The sequence below is a fragment of the Mustela nigripes genome, chromosome 8, assembly GCF_022355385.1.
Source record: "Mustela nigripes isolate SB6536 chromosome 8, MUSNIG.SB6536, whole genome shotgun sequence".
In the NCBI taxonomy this organism is placed as follows: Eukaryota; Metazoa; Chordata; class Mammalia; order Carnivora; family Mustelidae; genus Mustela; species Mustela nigripes.
Genome location: NC_081564.1, coordinates 44450861 through 44477502, shown reverse-complemented (window position 1 = coordinate 44477502; position 26642 = coordinate 44450861). Strand labels below are relative to the sequence as shown.

Below are 26642 nucleotides of genomic sequence, written 5' to 3'. Positions count from 1 at the left end.
AACATCTTGGGGACTGCATGTCCTTCATCTTCCTTAGGGGTCTACCATGACCAACATTTTACCATCAGCTGCCTCACTGCATCCTGCTTCCTGTTCAGATATTTTAAAACATTAACATACATCGAAGGAGAAAAATTTGGCAGGGATGCATGTCACACTAGAAACAATGTTTTCTGGAATACAAGGGATTTCTACTTTAGCATTTCTGAATTTCTGTAATAAATTCAAATGAGCATGCATGTCTTTTACTTTTTTTAGCAGAAAACTTGATTTTTTATAAGAAGGAAATGCAGAGACTTATTTTGTAGATATAAAAATACTTTACAGTCATCCTTATTTCTGTAACTTAGATTTCATGTATCTACTTCCAATAAAGTGAAACAAAATATCCTTATTTCCAAATTGTGGTTTTGTCCCATTCCTATTTGAGTCTTTACTTACCAAACCAACACTTCCCACTTTTTTTCCCAAAGTGAAATATTTACTCTCTGATACACAGAGAAAAACCTACTTGTAATGTGAAATATACTGGTCATTTATTAAAATCTAACTATGAGAAAGTTTAATGGGGAAAAAAATTGCTTAAGGTAGCACGACTTAATTTTATACAGAAGGGTAACTTGATGCCAGGATGTAAGTTATCATAAAGAACAGTAAGAAACCACACAAAGAACCAATTCTAAAATGCTCTCTTCATATTTAATATTTTAAAAAGCATGTTCACAGCACACTCCAAGAATGCCACACAGCAATGGTTTGCTGCTCTTTGTCAAACAGAGTATGTCAGAAACCAAAACAAAATTTTTTTTAAATGGTTCATGGTTTTAAAATCAGTTCTCTGAAATTTCTGTAAATCCAATAATCACCAGTCGTCTAAATTCTTGTTTCAGAGTAGTAAACATTTCAGAAATGTAGTGAGTATCTATCCAAAATCACACTTCTCTGAAATGCGGTTAAAAGCTATATAACAGAAACAAAAATAAATATTTTTCTAGAAAGAACATATTTGGCATTTTAAAATAATGTTCAAGAAGCTTTCAAGTGTAAATGACTTTAGCTTGTTACTTTCCAGTACCAGACAGAAAGTATGGGTTATTAGTCGCAGAAAGCCTGGGTCTCTAACGTCCATCTGACTTCAGTAACAGGAGGAATGATTACATTGTTGTTAATGAACTTCAACCCTAATAAAGCCAATGTACTTTTCCACTACAGTGCTTGATTTATTAAGGAACTGACATCCAGCCAGTACTAAAAATTATGTAGGGAGGCCAGGAGTTCAAATTACTTGGTTCATCTGGTACCCAAGTTGTTTTATACATACTTTTCATCATGTGATGATTTAATATTTCTAATTAGCTTGCTCTATTTCTCTCAAAATCAATTAAATGTACAGTTTGAATGAAATGTAAACTGAACTTTGTTTCACTCACTTCATTAAAATATGTCAAACATGGTCTATTATTATATTCCATACTTCCAGATAATTTACATTTTCATTATAAATGCAGGGCAGCTGCACCATGAGTTCTATCCTAACCATTTCACCTAAATGTTGAAAACCTGAAAGTTAAATTTAAAAACTTTGAATAGTTAAGAAGTTCTTATATATTTTTCTCTTTCAAAGATCTGTGATGCCCTGTCTTGGATATGAGTATGGAAAAGAAAAATTCAGTTCATATTCATGATTTACCAATAAACTTCTATTTCTGTCAGTCATTTTAAAACCAAATTTCCATTTATGTCACCTACTGAAGAGAAGAGATTTTCCTTTAGAATCATGGTCACAACCTGAAAAAAAAAAACTAAGGAGGGCTAATTTTAGGCCAATAAAATATTTGAGGAAAGCTGTAACACAAAACAGGGAGGTGAAAAAAAGCAACTATGTTGTAATAAAAGCCTTCCTTGTAAACACACCTGTCCTTTCCTCCCATGTTTGGAAATGTTACCTAAGTTTTAAAAATTCTCATCAACACAATTTATACCACGAATTCTATAAAATCAGGTTGATTTCAGGTAGATAACCTATAGCTGTTAAAGAATTATATTATCCTGTTCATAAGATGAGAGGTAGTGACATTTTATTCTCCCAACGCTGAGCTACAAATTCCACACATCTGGCATATGGGTTACAAGGGGAAAAAAAGCACAGAAGCACCATTGAACACTCCTTCTGTTTTGGTATTTCAAGTCTCCCACAACTTCACTTGCCATTGGCAGCTGACAGTCACCACTGTGTTAACAATGAAAGCAGTGGGTGTTGGTGCTATTCATCATACAGGACTGGCGGACCTCCATCATCTTTTAAAAATGAAGCAGCTTTCCTTCCATTCTTCTGAACATGATCTTCATTCATTTTCTCCAAAGCTTCTATCTACAAAATTAATACATTGAATCCATTTGTCAAATCTTAGTTCATAGAAACCATACTTTAGATTGAACCAGCATTTTTACTCTCTTAAAACTAGATCAATCCTAAGGACGCTGGCCTGAAATTAGAATTACAGTGTGTGACACACATTACAGTGTCTCACAGACATGCACTACAGGTGATGCATACATGTATGTTTTTTACTTCACTGTATTATCAATATCAAGGTCAATACTTAGTGTCTTTATCGATCTAGCAACTAGGATCACATATCCTACTATGTACCTATAAAGCTTTCAGGAAACCAGAAAAAGCAGATTCTAATGTTGGTTCAACAACAGTAGTAACACTTACTCACAGAGCAACTGTACTGTGCAAGAGATCAGATTTACCATCTTCCTATGACTTCTCCTCTGCCTTTAGGTTCCACCACAGCTTGGCCAAATTCAAATCATACTAAGGAGTTCTGGAACAGACTCTATAATCATTCTCTGCTTTAGTATACTGTTGTGAATAACTAGCTGCTATTTCACTTTTTCGTTTTTGTTCAATTTTAAGAGAACTCTTCTGTTGGAAGATTTTTTTTTTTATGGTTCTGTAGATCCATATTATAATGACTAGGCATTTGTAAGGACGACCACGGCCAACTTTCCCTGTTCACTGAAAGGCATGGAACGTGTGTGATCGCTTTGTATCACCCAGTGTTCACCAGTGCACTTCCTCACTCATAAACACAGGCAACAGGAGTGCACTGGTAGTGGTGCTATTTGTCCCTCTTAACCAAACTGTACTCCTTGATGAAGTGTTTTGCTGTAAGTCTATCCTAGGTTTTAAGTCTGGAAGGCAGCTATGCTCACCACTATACCACCAACGTGGTTTTAAGTCTGGAAAGGACCAAAAACATCTCAAGGAAAGAAAATCTCTAATTTTGCTTTTGAGGGGATAGAATAAAATGAGGGGTGCCTGGGTGGTTCAGTTGGTTAAGGGTCCAACTCTTGGTTTTGGCTCAGGTCATGCATATCTCAGGGTTGTGGGATCGAGCCCTGCGTCAGGCTCTGTGCTGGGCGTTGGAGTCTGCTAGAGACGCTCTCTCTCCCTCTCCCTCTGCCTCTGCCTTACCCTACGACATGCACTTTCTCTTGTCTCTAAAATAAATAAATACAATCTAAAAAAAAAAAAAAAGAATAAAATGAGCTCTGGGTTTCAGCTAACTACTCCATCCAGCTCTCCATTAGCAAGGTGAGTAAAATGCACATAAAATTTACCTCAGCTAAGAAATCAGCCTCATTATCTGCTGAAATGTTTAAGCCTGAAACAGCATTAAAGAGTTCTCGTTCACCAAGGGCTTCCTTTACTCCACCTTTCTGGAAAAACTAACAAAGAAATATAAGTCAGTAGGAGATATTATAGCAAGGTTCTCTTGAAAACAAAAAAAACAGAGAATAGTATACTTGTAAGATACCAGTGAATTCCTTCCATAATTTTTAAGCCACAGATTTTCTCATTTCAAGTTTAACTATGGGGCTCAAGTTCTACTTGCTATTTGTCTTCTTCAGATGTCCACATCTGTGCTGCCTTCTGGATTTAATTTCTCACAACGCACCTTCCATAGCTATAAATGAGTGGTATCTATAAAACTGGGTGGCATTGCTTTGAATATATATACTCAAAATATTCACTAAATCCCATGAATTAAAATCTTCAAGTAGGTTTATAAATTATTTCCAATATGAAGTTATTCGATCATTTAGAAAAAACATTCTTATCTGAATCTACTGCAAACAATCAATTTCATTTAGAAATAACAAATAAATGTGACCCTACTCAGCGATTATGTGTTTCACCTTTCCTCATCTGTTTACTTCACAGATATCAGTGATCAGAGACAGCACCACTAAAAGACTATTTGTAATAACAATGGCAGTGAGCACACAGGCTTGCTAATGCCAGTTTCACTCAAAGCACTGTGCATGTTATGTCTACTTGACTGCTTAAATATCTGCAGCCAAAAACTCACTCCCTTGTCAATTAAATTCAATAGCCCAAATGTGAGGCATGCAATCAAATTATTGTTGAAAATGAAATCTGACTAACTGATCTCTGTATCTTTACCTCAAAAGCAGTTGATAACCAAACCCTTCCTTCAATTTCTAAGAATATGACCATCTTATTTTTCTTAGGGATGAGAAAAATATTTGAATCTGTTATATCCTATAAAAAAAAATGTATTAGTTTACATGCCCACCTGGGAGACATTCCTACAGTCACGGAACAAGAACTCTAGGCCATGAGGATGGGTTGGTTCTACAGACTGACTCACGTCAATCAACCAGACCTATTTAAACACAGAGCATACATTCAGTATACATTCAGTAATCTACATCAAGTCATTTTGTGTGTGAACATTAACAAAATGTGCTCCTCACCTTCCCGGCATGCCACAGCATGTTATACTCACTGAGGTCGGCATGGACAAGTGTGCATTCATTGTATAACTGCTGCATCAACTGGAAGAGGCAAGGCAGACAGTTAGGATGTGAGCAACCATTCCAATTTACCTATGCAACTGAAATGTCTATGCCCACCAATACTTCTCTGAAAAAGCAAAAGTAGGTTAAAGAACGTATTTCCTCTTCACTTTGTACAGTCTAAGACTCAGTTCTTTTTTGTTTTTTGTGAACACTGAGGCAATGGAGGGGATGAGTATGACACTCTACTTCTTTGTCTATGTGACCACAGTGAGGTCAGGAGACCGAAGGGCAGACCTGGTTCCCTACAGAGTAAGAAAGCAGCCATATTATGGTCACTCACCAGAGGATCTAAAAGCCACTCTCCTTTAATAAAAGTGGGTGAAAAAACTTTTTTCATCTTTTCATATAAGGTAAAAAGTACTTCCTGCCAAATATAGTGGGGAAGACAGTCTTACAAATTAAGTGGCATTATATACTCATTATTGATTTCTTATGGCTGAAATCAGCATTAATGTTTTATTTCTCAGCCTTAATAGACTCAAATCGGAAAAGTGTAGCACTACTTCATCTCTTCCCCAGTCACCCCACTGGCCAATGAAGCCAGAAAAAAAATGAACTTGATTTTCCTTTCAATGTTTTCCTATTGGAAGCAGAGGAAGTTGGATTACCTCCCTAGCAATGTCTTTAAAACTTATTTGGATAACACTTTCATATTCATATAAGCTACTGCAGGATGTGAGCACTTTATGCAGAGACCACGTAAAAAGTACAGAGGCTTCTCTGCTATTCAATCAAAACAACTAGAGAGGCGGAGCCCTGGCTGGCTCACTTGGTGACCGTGTGACCCTTGATCTTGGGCTCATGAGTTCAAGCCCCATGTTGGGGGTACAGTTTACTTAAACAACACCCCCCCCCCAAAAAACAAAAACAAAACTACAGAAGAAGGACAGTTTTAGAAACATTTTCTTAAGCTGGAAGGACCTCAGATGCAATTCAGTTGCTGTCCCGAAGCATAAATGGCTTCAAGACTCCTGACATGCTCTAAGACCTGTGCACATACAAGAGACCACTCCCTCCCATCTTCAGCTTTTACCATCACTCTTACAATGGGACTAAATCTGCTCCCTGCCAACTTCCCAACGAAAAGCATTTTCTTAGCTGTTAAGAGCTAGAACATTCAATAAGGCATACAAACTAATGAGGCAGGACATCTGCCAAATGTGGAAATGTCAATTTTTATTTAACAGATTGTTTCGTGAATAAGAGCTTCATGCTTCCATGTCACTAATGCTAACCAATGAGGCCTCATGAGCTCCTTAGCTCTATGATTCTTCTTAAGTGACTCAGGTCATTAGCACATTGATAAAAGACAACTCTTCAATGTTAACATTCCGTCAAACTTCAGTTTGTCCTTGTTTTATTAACTTAAACTAGTACTATTTTAGGACTTTTTTAAAAGGTTTATAGACAACATATTTTTTAAAAGTTGGTACACGAATGCTTTAAAAAGCAACTTACATGAAGAGTTTGGTAGTAGGCTTCTTTCATTTCTTCACTACTGAGCTTTACTTCTTTCAACTTAGGAGCTGGAACTTGATCATGGCCAATAAAAGACATAACTAAAATGTGTTTCTTGAGTAGTACAACTGTTGGACAAGGAATTCCAGCTCTCTGCATTCTACACAGAAAGAAATAATTAAGAAGGTAAAAATCAGGAGAGAATATTTCACTTATTCAACAAATAGCTAATAAGCACCTGCTATGAGTTGGCACCGTGTTCCGCCCAGGGGGTGGGAGAGGCAGAGCCGGTAGAACCCAGCCTCTGCCCTCACAGAGCCATGGACTGCTGGTAGGCACAGACAAGTGAGGAGACAGTCACAGTGTAGCACACGCACTGGCAGGAGTGTGGGCAGGAGCTACAGGAGCACACAGCATCAAGGAAGGCTTAGTATAAAAAGAGGGTGAAGAGGAATTAGCCACATTAAGACAGTGTGGGGAAATGCTGGTCTAGGGCTGGAAGCAGCCTGTGAAATGCACAGAGGCATTCAAGAGTGTCCATTTGGGGAATGTATGTCAGTTAACATAGCTGGATCTTAAATTGGAGGAAGGGCAGTGTAGGTTGAGGTTAGAGATAGGTGGGCTCCACATCAGAGAAGGCCTTTGAACTTCACACTAAAGACTACAGAAGCTGTTGAAGAATTTTAAGAAAGGCAGGGATGAGATCTCAAAAGCACAGAAAAGAGATTGAAGGGCAGCAAGACCTCTTAGGAAACTATCCTACTTACAAGTCCTACTAATTAGAAGAATTTTGCAACTAATAAATATGGATAATTACATTTGAAAGCAGACCTCTTTAGAACAAACAAAAATTAAGCATTTAATAGATTAAGATATAGAAGGTTTACTGAGAAAGATTAATACTGTATTACTTGGTTGATAAATTCCTTGATAAATTCTGCTTAGAGAATTGAGACTCTAGTCTAATGAATTAGAGCAAAATGCAATTTGACTGGTCAGACTGCCCCACCAAATTAACAACACAAGATGTAATAAACATTTTCTAAAACAAAAAAATCAAATCATTATTTACAATAAGCCTAACAGGAAGCTGAACAATGACAGCATGTAGACATATGACAAAATGTCTCCGGCAGAAAATGACTTTGCTACCCTCAAACTTTACTGAGGGAAGAAAAAAGAAAATGACTTATTCATCATAAAGGTATAAATTCACGTTATACCCAGGAAATATTTTCTTATACAAAGCCTCATTGAACTAAAATTTCAAGGCCTTCCATAATTTCCACAAATGTAAAAGAAAGCATGGATTTTTCTGCCTGGCTAGTAGGCCAGATACAAGAAGGTAACTACCCTAGATAATTACTTCTTTTTCTTTTTTTTTTTTTAACCCTAAATAACTTCTAGCACAATGATTTTCTTTACCTTGTGAGATTGTGCATTTCTTTTTCTGCCCACATGCGGATGATCTTACGTGGATTTAGTTTACTGAAGCGATCTTTAAACCTGAAATCATCTTTAATATATTTGTCACGATTCTTAAACTCATTAAGTGTTGTTTTAAATACCTTGATGGCACATTCTGTAGGTATAACTTTACTATCTTCCTTTTCATCCTCCATGCTAAGTGGAAGAAAGAAAATTAAGTCAGTGTAAGTTGCCAGCTTATAAATAAAACAATTTCAAAATAAAACTTCTATGATACAAAAGTAGATCTATCTTCTCTAAGAATGTCAAGCTTTAGTGGTTTTTTTAAGATTTAAATTTTGGGTCTTAATATAACCTTAGGATTTGTTTTTTTAAATAAAATACTTTCAAATAAATTGTCAACCAGTTTTCAATAATCCATAATATAATCTTCACTTAATGACTATCAATCAAATCAAACCTGAGGAACAATGAAGACACACATACTTTAAAATAGGCTACAATCTACCAGGGATGGTTTATGGGCAAAATTCAATAAAAGCAAAAAACAGAGCAGCTTTTTAAAATGTCTCTTTCACTTCTAACAGATAAAAAGGTGAGTAAAGGGACACCTGGGTGGCTCAGTGGGTTAAAGCCTCTGCCTTTGGCTCAGGTCATGATCCCAGGGTCCTGGGACTGAGCCCCACATTGGGCTCTCTGCTCCACAGGGAGCCTGCTTCTCCCTCTCTCTGCCTGCCTCTCTGCCTTCTTGTGATCTCTCTCTCCCTGTCAAATAAATAAATAAAATCTTAAAAAAAAAAAAAAAAAGGGTGAATAAAGGGATCCTTGCCCTTTATGCAAGGAGGGGCAGGAGAGAATAGAAGTACATGAATAAGGCGGTCCCTTTGGATTGGGAAGGCCAGACAAGGCTTCATGATGTAGGTGGCAACTGAACCAGAACCAGCACAATGGGTAAGCCATGAACAAGTACAGGCACAGTATTAACAAAAGCAGAGCTGGAAACCACAGGACATGTCTGAGGAATAACAAACACTATAGCTAAGACTTAGCTGGAAAGAGAAAATGAAAGAAATCAGAGCTGAGGGACAGGACGGAGGCAGATCCATGAAGAGAAGCCTCGATGTATTCCTAAAGGTGGTAGGAATCATCATGGGCTTGACACATAGCACGAGGATCAAGTCAATGATAGTATCAGCATAGAAGGGGACAGAAGAGCTCAGAGGTGTGGGGCGAACTTGGGATGCTAATGTAATGCTCCCTCAATAGTGAGCCACTGAAAAGGCCTGAAACATGGTGGAGAGAGTGTGAATTAAGTATTTACCTTTAAATATGTGAAAGGGTGTTAGTCTGGCAAAGAAAAGAGCTCTATTTCCAGAAGACAAAATATGACTCAAACTCTCAACCCCTTCCTTCTGTACCATATTTTCCCTTTCTGCCAGTTCATCTCAGAAGATTGGAGTATTCCAACCTATTGCGTCTTCTCTAGCTGGGAAATTTCATTTCGCCCTATGGTTTTACTTATTTACTTTTTAAAAAGAATTTATTTGAGAGAGAAAGATAGCAAGAAAGAGCATGAGAAGGTGGGAAGAGGGAGAAGCAGGATCCCTGGTGAGCAAGGAGCCCAAAGCGGGGCTTGATCCCAGAACTCGGGATCATGAGTTGAGCTGAAGGCACACTCAACCAACCGAGCTACCCAGGTGCCCCACAGTCCCATGGCTTTACATATCATTTGTATACAGGGGTGCCTAGGTGGCTCAGTCAGTTATGCATCTGCCTTCAGCTCAGCTCATGATCCCAGGGTTCTGGGTTCGAGCCCCACTTTGGGCTCCTGGCTAACGTGAGGAGCCTGCTTCTCCCTCTCCCTCTGCTGCTCCACCCTCTCAACCCATGCTCTCTCACACTCACTCTCTGCTCTCTCTCAAATAAATAAATAAATAAATAAATAAATCTTCAAAAACTGTATCCTCTATATACAGATAACTCCTACATGTCTACCCTCAGGCCCAACTCTCCAGAACTTCAGGCCCATTTACCTGATTCCTAACATGACATCACTTGGATGCCTAGCAGACATCTCAAAGTTAACATGTCAAAACAAGTCTTATTAATTGCGCCCTAAACCTGCCTTTCTTCACACTCTCATCTCAGTAAATGGCACCACCCAGGTGCTCTAGCCAGAATGTTAACTTCTCACACTCATCCAATCCAACAGCACACACTGTTGACTCTTACCTTCAAACTGCTTCCTTATGGTCTTTCCTATTCTTCACTTTCACACACCTCCTTAGTCCAAGCCACTGTTCTCTCTTATTTAAACTACTACAATAACTTTTTTTTTTTTTTAAAGATTTTATTTATTTATTTATTTGACAGAGAGAAATCACAAGTAGACGGAGAGGCAGGCAGAGAGAGAGAGAGAGAGGGAAGCAGGCACCCTGCTGAGCAGAGAGCCCGATGCGGGACTCGATCCCAAGACCCTGAGATCATGACCTGAGCCGAAGGCAGCGGCTTAACCCACTGAGCCACCCAGGCGCCCTACAATAACTTTTTAATAGACCCTTACTGCCTTTTCTCTTATCCCTCTTATCTATAATTCATTTTTCACACAGCAGTCTGAATAATCTTGCAAAACAAAAATCAAATCACAGCTTTGGTTCCCACCACCGTTAAAAAAGCAGGTTCCTTACCCTGGCTTCAAGTCCTAACTGATCTAAGCTTACTTCTCCAGCCTCCTCTCTCCCTTTCACAACTGTGCTCTCCGTGTACTGCCTTTCTTATAGGCTCTCAGAGATACCAAGTTTGTGCCTGTCTTAAGGCATTAACACTAGCTGTTTTCTGGTCTAGAATGTTCTTCCACCTGATCTTTACACTGTTCCCTAGATGTGTCATTCAAATCTTAGTTTAAATGTCACTTTCTCAGAGAAGTTTTCCTGTCCTACTAATAAAAAGCAGTGAACCAGCTGCTATGACATCACCATATTTTAACTACCATAACACATATCTGATGTTTTTTGCTTATTTATTACTGTCTTGGAAGGTGGCTGGGGTTGGGAGGAAGTACATTCTATGAGCTCAGGGATAAAGCACAAGTTACTATTCCAGTAACTGTTGATTACCTGGCCAGCCTGAAAGTGATAGAAACCAGACAGTGTTAAGGTGGGCAGAGTCCCAAGATGGCTCCCAAGGTCCCAGTCCCTGGTATGCACACTCTGCATAGTTCCCTCCCCTCAAGTGTGGGTGGAACAGATACTCCCTCGAGTAGCTGACACTGTATGGCAAAGGTGATGGTATAGTCATTCCCAGGATTATATTCCAATGTCTAAGACTCGGTCTTAGCAGACTGGAGGGAGAGAGTCTCCTGCCAGTTTTGAAGTGACCTGTTGTGTGAAAGAACAGCATGACCAACACCTGCAGGGACCTCTAGAAGTTGAGAGCAGGCCCCACTTGACAGTCAACAAGAAAGCAGAGACAGTTCCATAAGGAATGCAACCCAGACGACACCCAGACTATAGCCATGTGACCCTAAGCAGAGAGCCAAGCTAAGCCATGCCCACTACAACTTCCAATCAACAGAAACTGTGAGATAATAAATGAGTGTTGTTTTAAGCTGCTAAGTCTGTGGTAATTTGTTATATAGCATAGAAAACTAGCAAAGTTTTAAAAGTATTTACTTTTAAAAAACTTGTAGAAAACCGAGTGCTCTCTAGTTTTGTTAAATTACAAATGTCCAAGTATGGATTACAATACCAATTCCACCAGAAAGAAAGAGAGATCATTCACTATATCAAAGTAACATTAAGCATAACAGGAAATAGACAAAGGATAAACAAGGCAGTTGACAAGAAAAAGGAATACAAATGGCCAATACAGCACTTGGAAAAAATGTAAAACCTTAATCACAAATAAATACACACCAAAATATCAAAATAGTATTTTTCATCTTTTACACTAACAAAAAAAAAATTAAGTTTGATAATACTAATAAGTATTAATGAGGATGAGGGAAACAGGTTCATCCTGCTGCATAAATTAGATCTCACAGGGCAATTTGTCAGTATCTACTGACATTTATAGAATTCACAACAACCTGGAGATCTGACTAGCTCCTAGAGAAATTGCATTTGCCCTGCCATTATAATTAAAAGATAAACACGAATTAAAGATTTTGAGCTTTGGTGTGACACATAAGAAATTTTTTTCAAATTTTTAATAAATAAAAGAAAACAAGATATGCTGCTTGCTACAACAGCCAGGGGGTACTCTCCATTCATTGAGGCCTTCTACTATTTAACAAAAAGGAAAAAGAGTACATACAGTCTGTGCCCCAGTAATTTCAAAGCTAGAATTCAGCTTAAGGGTATGTTTGCAAAAACACACCAAAGTAGATATACAAGGATATTCTTAGCTGCATCCTCTATTATGTAATTATCTTTTATCAACCATAACAGTTATTGCTATAATGTTCTCCTCCTGGCTATGCCATAAGCCCAGTAACACAATAGAATATGCTACTATAAAAATGGGATGCTATAAGCTTGGAAAGATCTATTAACTGAAAAACCAAGACGCTGAACAGAGAGAATCATTTCTTTTGTATAAACAAATTTAGGGATATGGGCATAAAAATTCCTGGGGAGACTAAACTAAAAACTGTTAATCGTGGTTATCTTTGGAGAAAAGATCTGTGAGATGAGAGCTGATAAAAAGGCTACTTTCCATTTTAATCCCCTCTGTAGAGTTTTAATTTCTACCATGTAATCTCTCATTTTAATTTGCGCCACTGAGTTATATTTGCCTGGTCTTAGGGAACCCTTAAAAGAAATTTGGGAAGAGTTTAAAGGTTAAAGGGAAAAAGGTTAAAGCTTAAAGGGAAAAATAAATATTTATTAAAATTTCCATATACCAGTCATTATCAAATATGATATCATTTATCACCACAAAATCCTATGAGGTAATAAGGGTCAGTTTTTTTAAAAAAGTTTAGTAAATTGCTCCAGATGACACAACTTGAAAAATGTGACCTATTTTATACTAACATTCATATCCTTTTCGTTTCGGAAACTTAACAGTCTAATTCGATATATGTTTACACATGTATGTCTCATCTAGAAAGGGAGACTACGGTGCCTGGGTGGCTCAGTTGCTTGAGTGACTGCCTTCAGCTCGGGTCATGATCCTGGAGTCCCGGGATTGAGTACTGCATCAGGGCCTGCTTGGCAGGGAGTCTGCTTCTCCCTCTGACCTTCCCCCTCTCATGTTTGCTTTCTCTCATCCTCTCCCTCAAATAAATAAATAAAATCTTTAAAAAAATAAAATTAAAAAAAAAAAAGCTTTAGAAAGGGAAACTAAATAATTAAGAAAACCAAAGGCTAAAAAAAAAAAAGAAAGAAAACCAAAGGCAAGAACTTAACCAATAATTGTCTAAATCCCCTTAAGTATACAGTAAATATCTTCTGAACCTAAAAAGAGCTAGAATAATTCTGGAATCTACTTTAACATTTTTGTCTGTAAACATTATTGAGGTAAAGGAATCTCTGAGGTAGTAAGCCTTGCTAGTTGACCTCAATAGCAAATGACCAGATGATTTCACATTCCTGGCTTAAGCATATTCTCTAAACAGGCTCCTCTTTAAAAAAATGAAGCAGGTAAGATCTAAATAGCGTAAGATCTTTACAAGATGCTCCATAAATGATGCAAGCATTATTTAGTTGGTACTTTCTAAAGGATCAGTTACAAGGACAAGAATCAGTAACTGATCTAAGCATATCCCCCTCAACCTCGTGCTAAAGGACCCCAAAGTGTAAAGACCATGGGTTTTGAGACAAACCCAACTACAAATTTTGCTCTGTCACAGCAGCCTGTATGATACAGGATTACAATAATGTAGAAAATAATATATGCATAGAAAAAAGACTGAAGGAGTCTACACAAACTGATTAATCGTTATCTCTGGATGGTAAGATTAGGATGATTGTTTTTCTTCATATGTCCTTATATGGTCTAGACTTTCTTCAAAACTTTTTAAATTACTCTGCTTGCCAGGTAGCACTGATTCTGCATAAACCCATTTATATGGGAAGAAGGGGTTAAGATATTATTGACACAATGGTATTGCATTTTGCTCATTTACCTCCCGCCATATGCATGAAAGACAACAGACTCCTTTCCTGTACTAATACAGCCAGTGATTGTCTCCAACATTCCAGAGTTGACCATTTTATACATAAGTAAACGTGTTTTAGGATCAACTGCTTTTTCCTGCAAAAGATAAAGCACTATAAATGAAAATGACTGGTAATAACAAAAAATTTTTTGAGCCATTTCTAGTATCTAGTATATTCAAAATATACACTTTTTACCTTTATCATTTAATTTACCTAGATGTATATATAACAGGCTCTTAAAAGACTGCTGTCAAAATAGATTTCATTTCTATAACTAACTCCAATGCCTATGAAAGTGAGTATCTAAAAGAACTATTAAAAATCGGGCTCTTAGTCAAAATCTTATTTTATCTTCAAACTTTAAATAGCTTTGCTACTGTAGTTACTATTAGATTTTTTTTCTTAAAGTTTAAAAAATTACTTTATTCTCAAGATATTAGATACTATCTTTACTAATTTAAGACATTAGAAATTAAGTTATTATAAATGTCATAATGTAACAAGAAATGATTTTTTAAAATCTTAAAACATTCATATTCATATTAATTATGACCACTAAAATGTCAGTTTCGACATCAAGTTTTGTTTTTTGCCCAAATATGAAGTTTTCTAATATGAACTTTCCATCAAAGAAAAAAATGTAAGAATACTTACTGCAGTAGAATGCTCCTTTTTCTCATGGAGGCGGGCACTTCGACGTTCTTCTGAGTAGGCATGTTGTTTTAAAGCATTGAAGACGTGGTTTGATAGTTTTAAATCCATTCCGATCCCATCTCCTACCTGAAACTCAGGTGCAAACTGCCAAAAAGAAGAAAAAAAATTAGCATCTGAATACTTTAAAATGGGGATGGTCATAACAAAAACCAGATCAGTCTTAACTTGGAACAGGTTTTTTACTCAATGATTAGGCTACAAAAGCAGAACCCATAGGTATTACAAAGAAAAAAATAAAATAATTCACTAAAAAAACAAACAGGAGAGCGAGGCTATTTAAGAAAAGCACAGAAAATACTGAATCACATCTAAAAACTAAGGTATTTCAGCATATGCTCTGCACCTTGCTTTTACATTAGACAAAGGACACATTATATTTTGAAGACTACCCCAAATCTTACCAAAGAAATACAATTTTATAATTATTTTTGAGGAGTGGAATAATGTAACAAGCTATGCCCACACCATTACAATTATGTTCTAGAGCTGACTGTCCAATATGGTAGACACTAGCCACATGTAGATATTTCAAGTTAAATAAATTAAAATCAAATTAAAAATTCAGCTCCTTGATTGCATCTTTCAAATTTCAAGGGCTCAATTGCCAAATACAGTCATTATTAGTTAACATGGAATACAGAACATTTCTATTATCACACAAAGTTCTACTGGAGAGGGTTGTTCTAGAGTCAGATCTCGACTATTTCTAGAATTTAATAATAAGTTTACGGGGCGCCTGGCTGGCTCAGTCAGTGGAGCACATGACTCTTGATCTTGGGGTCACAAGTTCAAGCCCCACAATGAGTGTAGAGACTGCTTTAAAAAATAAAGCATTAAAAAAAAAAACATAAATAAATAAATAAGTTTACTTAACAAGTGTTTGTGTTCTAAAGTCTAAATGTTTTCTATTAACCACAAGCTTTATAAAGGAGAAGAATGCTAATTTTTCTTTTTAAAATTTTTTTAAAATTACATTTTATTTCTGATTTTTCAGGGGTAGGTAAGGTACAAGATTTGAATTTGTTGAATTAAAAAATTCAAACAAATATAAAAAGGTATATAGTAGAAAGTACTTCTCTCACCCATTCCTATCCCTTAGTCACCACTGATCTGTTTCTTGGGTAGGGGTGCTACCCAAGAAAGTAATATACTGAAAAATAAATACTCTACCTTTCATAAGAACAATTTAATTTTTAGAATCCATGCAAATCAAACCAGTCAAACCAAATAAAATCTTAATATTGTTGTAGATTTTTATTCTGAAGTACATTCTCATTAGTGGCTGAGTTTTCATGGTATTGTTATATTATCATCTTAAAGAACTTTAGATCTATCCTTATGAAGGGTATTTTTAGAAATTTAAGATATTGTATTTATTTTTTTAATTAGTTAAACTTTTTTTTTTTTAACAGAAGTAGAGTTGGTAAGATATTATATTTAGAATCCCATGTTTTTAACTTATATCAATAAAACTCTTGATTCGGAGATAATACATCCTGTAACTTACATTTTCCATTCTGGCTGTATTCTTTCTCCCACATACTACTTCATCATGTTTGGTGGTGATGTCTTTTCCTTTTCCAATAAAACCCTTTTTGGGAGTAGGAACTGGTTTTGCTAAAGGTGATTAAGACAAGACAAGTTAATGTAAAAGTAGCAAAGACTAAACTGCTGCATTCAATATTGTCTGAAAAGATATCTGACCTAACAGTAAATTACCAAATGAGATTCAAAGATAAATATAAAATACAAGGATCCATTGGAAAACTTAGTCTTCCTCTGTCCCTAACCTATCCCAAACCCCAGAAAATAAAAGCACTGATACCTGGTATGTAGGGATCGTCACGAGTGTCTTGCCAGTCAACCTCATCCTCAGAGCTATCGCTATCTTCGTAAGGATGCACTTTGCGATAATTTTCAAAGGAAATGGAAACTTAAAAGGCAAAGATAGGTGAAGATTTATTTAGGAACACGTTACAAGCATTTCCTGCCACCCAGTGGAGGTGTCATAATAAGGTCATAGTACCTTTGCTATCTCCATTGAATTTTTTTTCTTCACGCCTAAGCTGTGCGTCATATTCTCTGTCAAATTCCATCTGTAGCATCTGAGCCAGCATTAGGTCACTGGAAGTGTCAACGTTTTCTCCAGTAATAAATGGTCCTTCAGTGACACTATTCAAAATAAGGCAACATCAACCAAAATAATGTCCTTGTATAAACAGATGCTACCTACCATGAGAGAGGAGTGCCTTTTCACTGTTACAAATTATGCTGAAGAAGCAATGGGAAAAACCTGATCATGTCATTTACCTTCTGTCCAGCTGCTCTGTGACCAATGTCAGGCACCTGTGAGAGCACCAACTAGGATTGACAGAGCTGCACAAGAAAGCTAAAAGGTCTCTAATCTAAACTAAGACTCAACCTCATTTGTTGTATGTTCTGGAAAGATAACATGGATGAAAAGATAAAATATAAACATTTGCTCAAAACTGTATCCTACTTCACTATTTGCTAATTTGGGGATCATGTGATACAACTGTTGTAGTGACTAAAACCCAGAGGAACAGAGTGGTCTGCCCAAGACAGTACTGACAACTAATCACAGAATCAGGACCAAAACTCAAATATCAGTGAGCTCCCAGTATAGCGTTCTTTCTACTGCATCGTTTCTCAAAATGTGTTTCTTAATCATCGGCCAGGACAATCGCTAATCAAATCCTAAAACTTTCATAAAATGCTATTAGATTCTTCATGAATTTTACTTACGCAACTTCAGGAAAAGCAGCAGCTTCCTCTTCCAGCTGCAGTTCTTTAGCCAGCTGTTCACTCATCACATCAGCCAAGGAACAAGATATTGTGTTCTGAGGGGTAGCCCAGGGACACTATTTAAAGAAAAGGGAGGGGCTAATTCATAATCGTGAAATTAAAGTATCTTCCAAACTTGAAAACAGGCTATCTTTTGAGAATTAAAAAAATCAACCCCAAATAAATAATTATCAACTTAGAGAAATTATCTGAAAAGTAAAAATACTGGGGCACCTGGGTAGCTCAGTCAGTTAAGCATCTGACTCTGGATTTCAGCTCAAGTTGTGATCTCAGGGTCATGGGACTGAGCCCCACATCATGCTCAGCAGGGGAGTCTGCTTGAGATTTCTCTCCCTCTCCTTCCGCCCACCTCCATGCCCCAGCTCACACAGGTGCTCCTGTGCTCTCTCTAATAAAAAAAATAATTCTCGGGCGCCTGGGTGGCTCAGTGGGTTAAGCCGCTGCCTTCAGCTCAGGTCTTGATCTCAGGGTCCTGGGATCGGGTCCCACATCGGGCTCTCTGCTCAGCAGGGGGCCTGCTTCCCTTCCTCTCTCTCTGTGATCTCTTTCCTTCCTCTCTCCTACTGTGATCTCTCTCTGTCAAATAAATAAATAAAATCTTAAAAAAAAAAAAACCTTTAATAAAAAAAAAATTCTCTAAATTATATAAACTAAATCACTAAATTTGTCAAAAGCACTTTCTAACCCATCTGATAACCTGTTAGATAACCCATTTGATAGATGTGTCTCTTAGTTGAGGAGGAACATCAGGCTCGTGCATATACAGCATCACCCCACTGCCTGATTAGTTCACGTAATACCCTTGTTCTGATTCCATGCTCATAAAATAATCTGCTTTTAATCTGGCTTCCCATGTAGAGTCTCTCTTTTTCTTTTTTCAAATGCTTTATTTCTAAGTAATCTCTCTACCCAATGTGGGTCTGGAACTCACACCCTGAGACCAAGAGTTGCATGCTCTACCGACAGAGCTGGTTGCATGCCCTACCAACAGATGCCCCTGTAGATTCTCTTTTAGGAACAGATTACACCAACTAGCACAATTCAAAACACACTTAGAACTTACACCTCATTCTAATTTAAGGAGTAAGTCTTCTACACATGTAAAGTATATGTCAGCCACTCTCAAGACATCCGGGATATGTTAAAACAAAAATAACAATGACAACAAAAACTGCATTTCTGAACTTTAGAAGCTGAGAAACAGTCTTAAAACAATACCACTATAACAAAGCAATATTCTGTGAGACACTTCTTGGATGATCGGCCAGTTGGCCTTCCTCAATGACAACACAATCTCAGCCCTCTTGAAATACAAACTGTAAATTTCACAATTCCTAATTTTTGAGAGGGCAAACTTTACTTAGCAGCAGCAAATGACTACATTTGATAGTTTAGTGATTAAGACCACTAATATTGAATAGTATGTCTCAATCTCTCTTGAACTGACCCAGCTTTCTCTCTCTCCCTCCTAAGATTCTACCCCAAGGTATCACCCTCCTATCACTGGGATACTCTAATAAGAGAGTCATAACTAATCTTTCTGTTTCTAGTTCTGCTTGTTTCCATTTTCCACACCATAGCACAAGGGCTTTTCTAAAATGCAGATTTGATTAGTTCGGTTTCCTCACCTACAGCTCTTGTTTCAATGTTTCCCACTGACTTTAGGATAAATGAGTTCAAACTCATTCCTTAACCACTGCTGAGTGTCTAATTTAGAATCTAGAATATAGCATATGATGATGTCTGTTTTAGTCACAAAACTTTTGAGTCAAGTTTAGATCCTCTAGCTGGCCTACCACCCTTGCTCAGTTTCCACAGCACTGAGGCTCAGGAATTTACTTGGTTCAGGTTGTTAGGTTGAAACTCTGAAGGATGACAAATGATAAATATATTTATGCCTAAGTGAATCAGAATCAAGTTTTATCTAGTCTCATCCTGAGATTAATGAAATGCACCCAGCCCCCAGTACATACCTATACTAGCCAACTGCACAATTATTCAAGCCTCACAGAAAGCCAGATGTGGAGAAAACAAGGCAGGCTTTCTCAAGGTCTGGTATGACTTTCATTCACTTAGATCTTCAAGTGCAACTGAGTACTCTCCTGATGAGGATTTTGAGATCTAGAAGCCTGAAGTTCTCCATAATCTGGAGAATACAGCTATCCCTTGGCCAATGACTTCTGCTGACTTCCCTCTGAATCCTCTAGGTAGAATACACAATGCTAACCCCTTACCTAGAAATGTCTGGTCTGATCAGTTTCAAAGTCCAGGTTCCAAAAGGCAAATGGCTGTATTCTCTAACTCAGATATGTCAACCACATTTTGCAATGAAAACAGAGTAACAGACAACACTGGGTCACTGTATTTTAATCATTTGCCTAATACAGATAATTTACATAGATTATTTGAGACCCATAACCACTGCATAGGTACAATATCATCCTCATTTTATAGACTTAGAAACTGAGACACAGAGAGGTTTTTTAACTCAAGATAACACTGTAGATGGTAGTGCCTAGATTTGAACCAAGGCAGTAGAACTTAAGGGACTGCCCTCAGCATTTTGCTATACTTCTTCCCTAATCATCTTGTCCTGGAACATGAGAAGCAAACCTTTACACTGCCTGCAGTATGAAATCCAAATTCTTCAACAATAAACGCCTTTCACAATTTGCCCTACTTTATTTTTCTAGTCTCAGCCCATACATACCCTATGCTCTAATAACAAAAATTATATGCTAATTGTGGCATGCTTTCACCCCTCCATGCCTTCACACATGCTTTACTCTCAGTGGATTTTCTTCCTCCTCTATTTCCTCCAATTAAGCATTGCCAATTCCCCAAGGCTCTCTCAATTTCATCAGACAACATCAGATTCTTGCCTTTGTGCTCCCATACCACTGTGCAAATATATTTACATGTGGGACCAGTGACTCTATTAGAGTTAATGTACCAGCTATAATACAACATGAGCCCCTTGAATGGCCAGGTCTTCTCATTCTCAGAGCCCAGTATAGAGCTTCAGACATAAAGAGGCACTGAATAACATGTGCTAAAAAGAAATACCGAAAATAGTTCGCGGAACTGCCAGGCTGTCCCCAGGCTGCAGAGGTCTGATGCCTTTCTACACCCCTACTATTCTAACACCCCTTTCTCTATCTTGAAGTTGGCCCCTTTGGCCAGCTACTTATGCTGCTTCTAGTTGTTTGCCAGCAGTCAATTTTACTAAGATGTTAAATAAAGTATTAGCTGGCAACTTCTCAGAAGAGGCAAAATTGACAAGCAGTGACTGTTTTTTTGAGGCAGAGACTGACCTACATCCAAGACAGACTGAGCCAGAAAGGGAAACACATAGAGACCACCAGAGAGCTCCAAGACATCCTCATCATCCACTCCTGCTGATCTTGCTCCTCGGAGCCTTGTACTCCAGAGCTGTACCTTGTACCTCTGCTGACCAGTTTAGCTGGGCCGACTCACACCAGGGCAACTTGCATGGGTAAAGGTAAATAAGGTAACAAAGGCTGCCAACCTCCAAACCTCTAAGTCAAATATAGATTCCTCAAAATAGCAGTCAAAGGCCCTCCATAAACATTTTTGGGCCGCAGGAGAGACAACTGCCAGACAGGGGGCAATCCTCTATGGACATGAGTGGTTCCTCCTCCCAAGGGGGCCTTAGAAAATTTATTGGGAGCTCTTCCTATGAATGGGCACCAGAGGACATGTATAGAGGAATCCTCTGTCATCATCATGTAACTTCTCAATAAACCAAAAACACTCTTTGTTAAATGTTAAGACAATAATAATAAATTTAAGGAGATAGGGAAAAAAACCCTCCATAATCTCCACTATCCAGTGTCATTCCCCCCTATTCCCTTCATCAGCATAAACTCCCCATGTCATCAAGATCTGATGGGAAACCCAACACAGTCCTTCCCAGTTAGTTATTCTGCTTTAAATGAAGTCTATCAAGCCCATAGCCAGCTCCCTGATTGTTTGTTTCCTGTTTGCTGAAGACTTCTGAGACCAGACTTGTCTTCCTCTCCTCTGGAAAATCCACCACTGAACTCTGCTCCTTGGAGTTCGTTACTACTACCACATTCTTTAACACCAGGCTGGCTACAGATTAGAGGGATATTATCTCCCTTTCCTTGTATTTCCTAAAGATGCACCTCTAGCTACTCATTGCGCAAACAACTGTGGGGAAGAATCAAGTAAATAAAAAACAGTAAATATGAAGGAGGCACAAAATAATAAAAATTCAGTCCTCAACTTGAAGCAAGTCAAGAGAATCACAACCCACAGGAAGGTCTCTTTTCTGCCCACACAACTAAAAGATATAATTTGGGTAGAATATTTAAGTGCGTAATTTCACTTCTCAAGACAAGGGTCTCTGGAAAACATCATCTGCGTCTATTGGGTCTACAATACTAATCTTTTTTTTTTTTTTTTAACTTTTAATGTTGGTTTTAGAATTATAAAAAAAAATTGCAAAAGTAACAGAGTTCCCAAATATCTCATACTCAGTTTCCCCTGTGTTGGTATTGTACATTTGCCATAATTAATGAACCAGTATTTATACATTATTCTTACTAACCGAAGTCCATACTTTATTCAGATTTCCTTAGTTTTCCTGCAATGTCCTTTCCCTACTTCTGGATCATATGTATCCAGCATACCATATAACTTGTAGTCATCACACCACTTTAGGCCCCTTCTGGCTGTGAGTTTCTCAGACTTTTTTTGTGATGACCTTGACTTGACAGTTTTGAGAAGTACTATGAATTCATTTTTTTACAGTTCTCTTGCCAAAAGAGCTACACATTTCCTCACTTCCACAGTTTGCCAATCCTCCATTCTTGGAATATCCACTAAAATTCTTTGTCCATAACAGCAGTTTGGCATTTTATAACTGCTACCCCAATGACTCTGGGGAGGGGTCCCCAAAACCCTTTCAGGGTGTCTGTGAGATCAAAATTATTTTGTACTAAGACATTCTCTGTCTTTTCTAGACTTACTCTCTCAAGAGTGTAGACTGGAGTTTTCCAGTCTACAACAGATCTGATAACAGCACTCTGATGGCTTGTGGAATGTGTATTTGAATATTCTCGCATTTTCCAAAAATTTCTAAGGTAATAGTTTTAGGGTATAAATGTGCATTCTCAGAGATTAGTTCAGTTTGTTCTCAGTACATCTACCATGCTTTTATTAGCCATCTTTAAAAAAAAATTTTTTTTTAAGATTTTATTTATTTATTTGTCAGAGAGAGAGACAGCAAGCACAGGCAGACAGAGTGGCAGGCAGAGTCAGAGGGAGAAGCAGGCTCCCCGCAGAGCAAGGATCCCGATGTGGGACTCGATCCCAGGATGCTGGGATCATGACCTGAGCCGAAGGCAGCCGCTTAACCAACTGAGCCACCCAGGCGTCCCTAGCCATCTTTGATTATATCTGCTATAATCTATGCATCCATGAGGATGGATTTTCTTCATATACTTCAAATAAAACATACCACAACAGGCTGAAAAAAAGGTCTTCTATTAAATCAGACATTAGGGGTGTCCAGGTGGCTCAGTGAGTTAAGTGTTTGCCTTTGGTTCAGGTCATGATCCTTGGGTCCTGGGATCTATCCCAGGGGATCCATCCCCAAGCTTGTTTCTCCCTCCTACTCTCGACCTCCCCAGGCTCATATGCGATACTGTGTGCGCCTGCGGGCTCTCACTCTCTCTTTCACTTTCTCTCTCTCTCTCTCTCATCTCTCTCAAAAAAAGTAAATCTTGGTTGGGAGAGGGTGGTGGGGTTATGGACATTGGGGAGGGTATGTGCTATGGTGAGTGCTGTGAAGTGTGTAGACCTGGCAATTCACAGACCTGTACCCCTGGGGCCAATAATACATTATATGTTTATTAAAAAAAAAATAAAGTAAATCTTAAAAGAAATCAGACGTTAAAGAGAATTGCAAAAACACAAAAATGCACCACTAATTTTTTTATTCTGGAAAATGGGGGGGTGTTTAACATATAAAAATGTTATTTATACTAACATAATGACTTTTAAATCACTTAAATAAAAATGTTTCAATAGCTCAGTTTTAATTTCTGGTATGACAAATATCAATAGATGCAACCAATATAAACAATTTGGGGTCCTCAATGATTTTTTTTAAGAATGTAAAATAGTCCTGACCAAAAAGTTTTAAGAATCGCTGGACTTTAACATTCTTTCCATTTTTCAAGGTCTTCTTCAAATCACCTCATCCATGAAGCCTCTGATAAACACTTAGGTCTTCCAAGAGGTTAGAGGAGTAAAGTATTAAGAGATACTTGTAGCATCTAATTGTCTGGACTGTGAAAATGCTGTCTTCCCAGTAGAACATCAATAAACCCCAGTATTTTTTGTTGTTGTTGCTGAATGATGAAAATGCCATTTTCATTTCTGATGATGCGTACTTAAAATGAAAATATGACTAATAACAAGCAATTTTATTACTGAATTAGCTTTGTAAGTAAAATTTGTTCTGACATTAGGTATCCTGACCAATGTTTGTCTCATTTGACATTTTTACCATCCTTTGGGGTGCTTAACTGGAGGAATTTAACATGTAAAGCATACATTTATTAATATCTGGCTACTGACTTTGTCTTTTTTTTTTTTAAGATTTATTTATTTGACAGAGAGAGATCACAGTAGGCAGAGAGGCTGGCAAAGAGAGAGAGAGGGAAGCAGGCTTCCCGCCGAGCAGAGGGAGAGAGCCCGATACAGGACTCGATCCCAGGACCCCGAGACCACGACCCGAGCTGAAGGCAGCGGCCCAACCCACTGAGCCACCCAGGCGCCCATGACTTTGTTTTTTTATGTCTACTGATCTTGGCCTTGTAAACAAGGCTTAATAGAAGAAATAACACAAAATAACATGGAGACATAATCATATTTGCCAACAGATTACCTTAAGTTCTCCCTACCGTTGTATGAGAACTTTCATAAAATTAACTTTAATTCAACTTTCACAAATTCCTTTTTAATAGTCAAATATTTCTCTCTTCTCTGTTAAGGCCTAGCTTAAAGATCTAATAAAATGAGTGATCCTTTAAACGGAACAAATGTTCCGTGACAGCATGTGAAAAACAATTAGAAAGCCATAAAAGTTGGATTCTTTCCAACCTTAATTTGAGGAACACAACATCCCACTTGAAGCACTCTTGCTTTCAAGCAAACCCTCGCTACAGCGGCAGAAGTCTTTTCATCCTTCTAATGAAAGTATCATGCAAAGGAGCAGCCTGAAAACCAGAAACCAAATGTAAAATAAACCCAACAGTTGGTCATTACAGGAAAAAAGCTTAACGTTAAAGCCAAGCAGATAATGAGAATTCATAACTTTTTTTTTTTTTCACAATATGTAGCGTATCCCCGAGTATTAGCCTGGGGGAGAAAAGTGCGCCTGGACTTGACTTACCTTTTACTATTTCAAAAACAAGAAACTGCCTCATTCGGATAACTGCATTTGTCAAGTTAAAGAAACAGCTGCCAAAACGACGTTCCCGTCGGGCTCCAATCGGCTGACTCACTTGGCCCGTGAAAAACAAGATCGTGCTTGATTTCCCTCAAACGTCAGCGTCTCTAAGCCAGCCCTGCCCAATATCGGCTACGGAGGTTCAGAAATCAAGGCGCAGAGAGCCCAACCCGCCAGGAGTGGCCACTGGCAGCTCCGGCCGCCCTCCCCACCTTTCCCATCCCACCCCGGGCAACCCCGCCACCTGTCCCCACCTTCCGAGGTCGCCAAAGTCCCGCTCAGAACTTCCCCCAAGTCGCCTGCGAAGACGCCTCGGCGCCTGCCACCTTCTCCGGGCTTTTCGGGAGGACCAACCCGGGTGATCAAGACAGGTGCGTCAGCTCCGACCACCACTCACCTTGCTGGGTCCCCAGGGCGCTGCGGGCCCGGGCTCAGGCGATGCCACTCCGACCAGGTCCATGTTGGAAAAGAAGACAGCGACGAACACAGGGCAGACAGGTGGCAGGACCGGGAAGCAGTCTCCGCCGAGGAGACAGGCGGCGGGGCTGGGGCGACGAGCTGCTGGTGCCGGAGCTAAGGTGACAGATGGCGGCGCGGCAGCGTCCGGAACTACATCTCTTCTCTTCCGCCCACCCCGCTGGGGCCGTGGCTTCTGATAGGCCGCCCGCCGGGGGTTCCCGATTTTGCCCCCTTTCCCCGCCCCCCAACTTCCGGCGCTGCCCCCGGCTCGGGCTGCCCGGGTCTCTGGCTCAGAGTTACGATCGCAGTCGCGGGTGCCCAGCAGAGCTGGCGTCGGGTGTGGCTTCCTTTAGCCCGGCCGTACCCTGTTGCCGCATCGCCTTCCCCTTCCTTCCCTACCTCGCTGCCCGAGACAGCATCTGGATCGAGTTAAACTGATTTAGGTTGCGTGTTACTCAGTTTGTAACAAACAAACGAGGCTGCTTCTTTTCATTCTTTATTTTCTGGGTTAATTCTGAGCTGGGATGGTACGGGGAGCAGACAATAGCTGGTGTGGAGAGGTCGGATTTTGTTACTGCAGTTTGTCGTTAGGGAGCGGGGCACGAAAATGAAAACTTGTAAAATGTGTTACAGAACATTGAGCAAAAATAGGACTGCGTAATAAATGTTTTGATGAGCTGTTTTGTAGATTCTGATAAAGTGACCAGATAAAAATAGCTAAGCATTACATTTCACTTACTATATTGGTGCATTGTCCAAAGTACTGTATTAATTCTCACTGAGGGGCATTCTATTTCTAGCATGATCTCAATTTTACTGGAATGTAGGCACACACAGCTGAAGTAACCTGCTAGAGGTCGCAGGGCTGAGTGGCAAAAGAAAGGAGTGGTGAACCTAGGCATCCTGGGCTAGGGGACTAGCTCTATATGTACATGTTGACTTTTCAGACATTCTAGTAATAAACACTGAATAACCTTGTTCTCCTTAAATTGCAGTTCCGAACCAGGATCCCTAACTGTCTAGGCTTGAGATCCCTAGGATACCCACCTTGATGGTTTCCCTTAGCACACAGTTTGCCATTCCAGATCAGAACATGTTCCGAATCTTCCAAAAACTTCAAATTAAAATAAAGTGAAATTATAACTATGTGGTAGGATACAGATTTATGCTTGGCAAATGTTGCTCATATA

General features: G+C 38.7%; 1 protein-coding gene across 2 annotated transcripts; it reads right to left on the bottom strand.

Moving 5' to 3' along the window:
- Positions 1-677: 677 nt before the first annotated feature.
- On the bottom strand, positions 678-26112 carry RIOK3 (RIO kinase 3). 2 transcript variants are annotated; one of them, XM_059409358.1, is made up of 13 exons: positions 25391-26112; positions 17430-17545; positions 16690-16835; positions 16489-16596; positions 16171-16280; positions 14604-14747; positions 13916-14043; positions 7783-7980; positions 6358-6517; positions 4795-4875; positions 4614-4703; positions 3634-3741; positions 678-2371 (listed from the first exon to the last, which is right to left on the bottom strand). In XM_059409358.1, the coding sequence occupies exons 1-13, from the start codon at positions 25451-25453 to the stop codon at positions 2264-2266; spliced, it is 1560 nt and encodes a 519-aa protein (XP_059265341.1). In that variant the 5' UTR covers positions 25454-26112; the 3' UTR covers positions 678-2263. The 2 variants fall into 2 exon arrangements, with proteins under 2 accessions (XP_059265341.1, XP_059265342.1); XM_059409359.1 differs by lacking the exon at positions 25391-26112 and adding an exon at positions 24937-25368.
- Between the last annotated feature and the right edge of the window lie 530 nt (positions 26113-26642).

Coding starts and splice junctions, on each gene's coding strand:
- RIOK3 (XM_059409358.1), bottom strand. CDS start 25,453: ATGGACCTGGTCGGAGTGGCATCGCCTGAGCCCGGGCCCGCAGCGCCC. Junction 14,044..14,603: donor AAAAGGAGCATTCTACTGCA/GTAAGTATTCTT, acceptor TATCTTTTGCAG/GAAAAAGCAGTTGATCCTAA. Junction 4,876..6,357: donor CCTACTACCAAACTCTTCAT/GTAAGTTGCTTT, acceptor TGCCTCTTCCAG/TTGATGCAGCAGTTATACAA.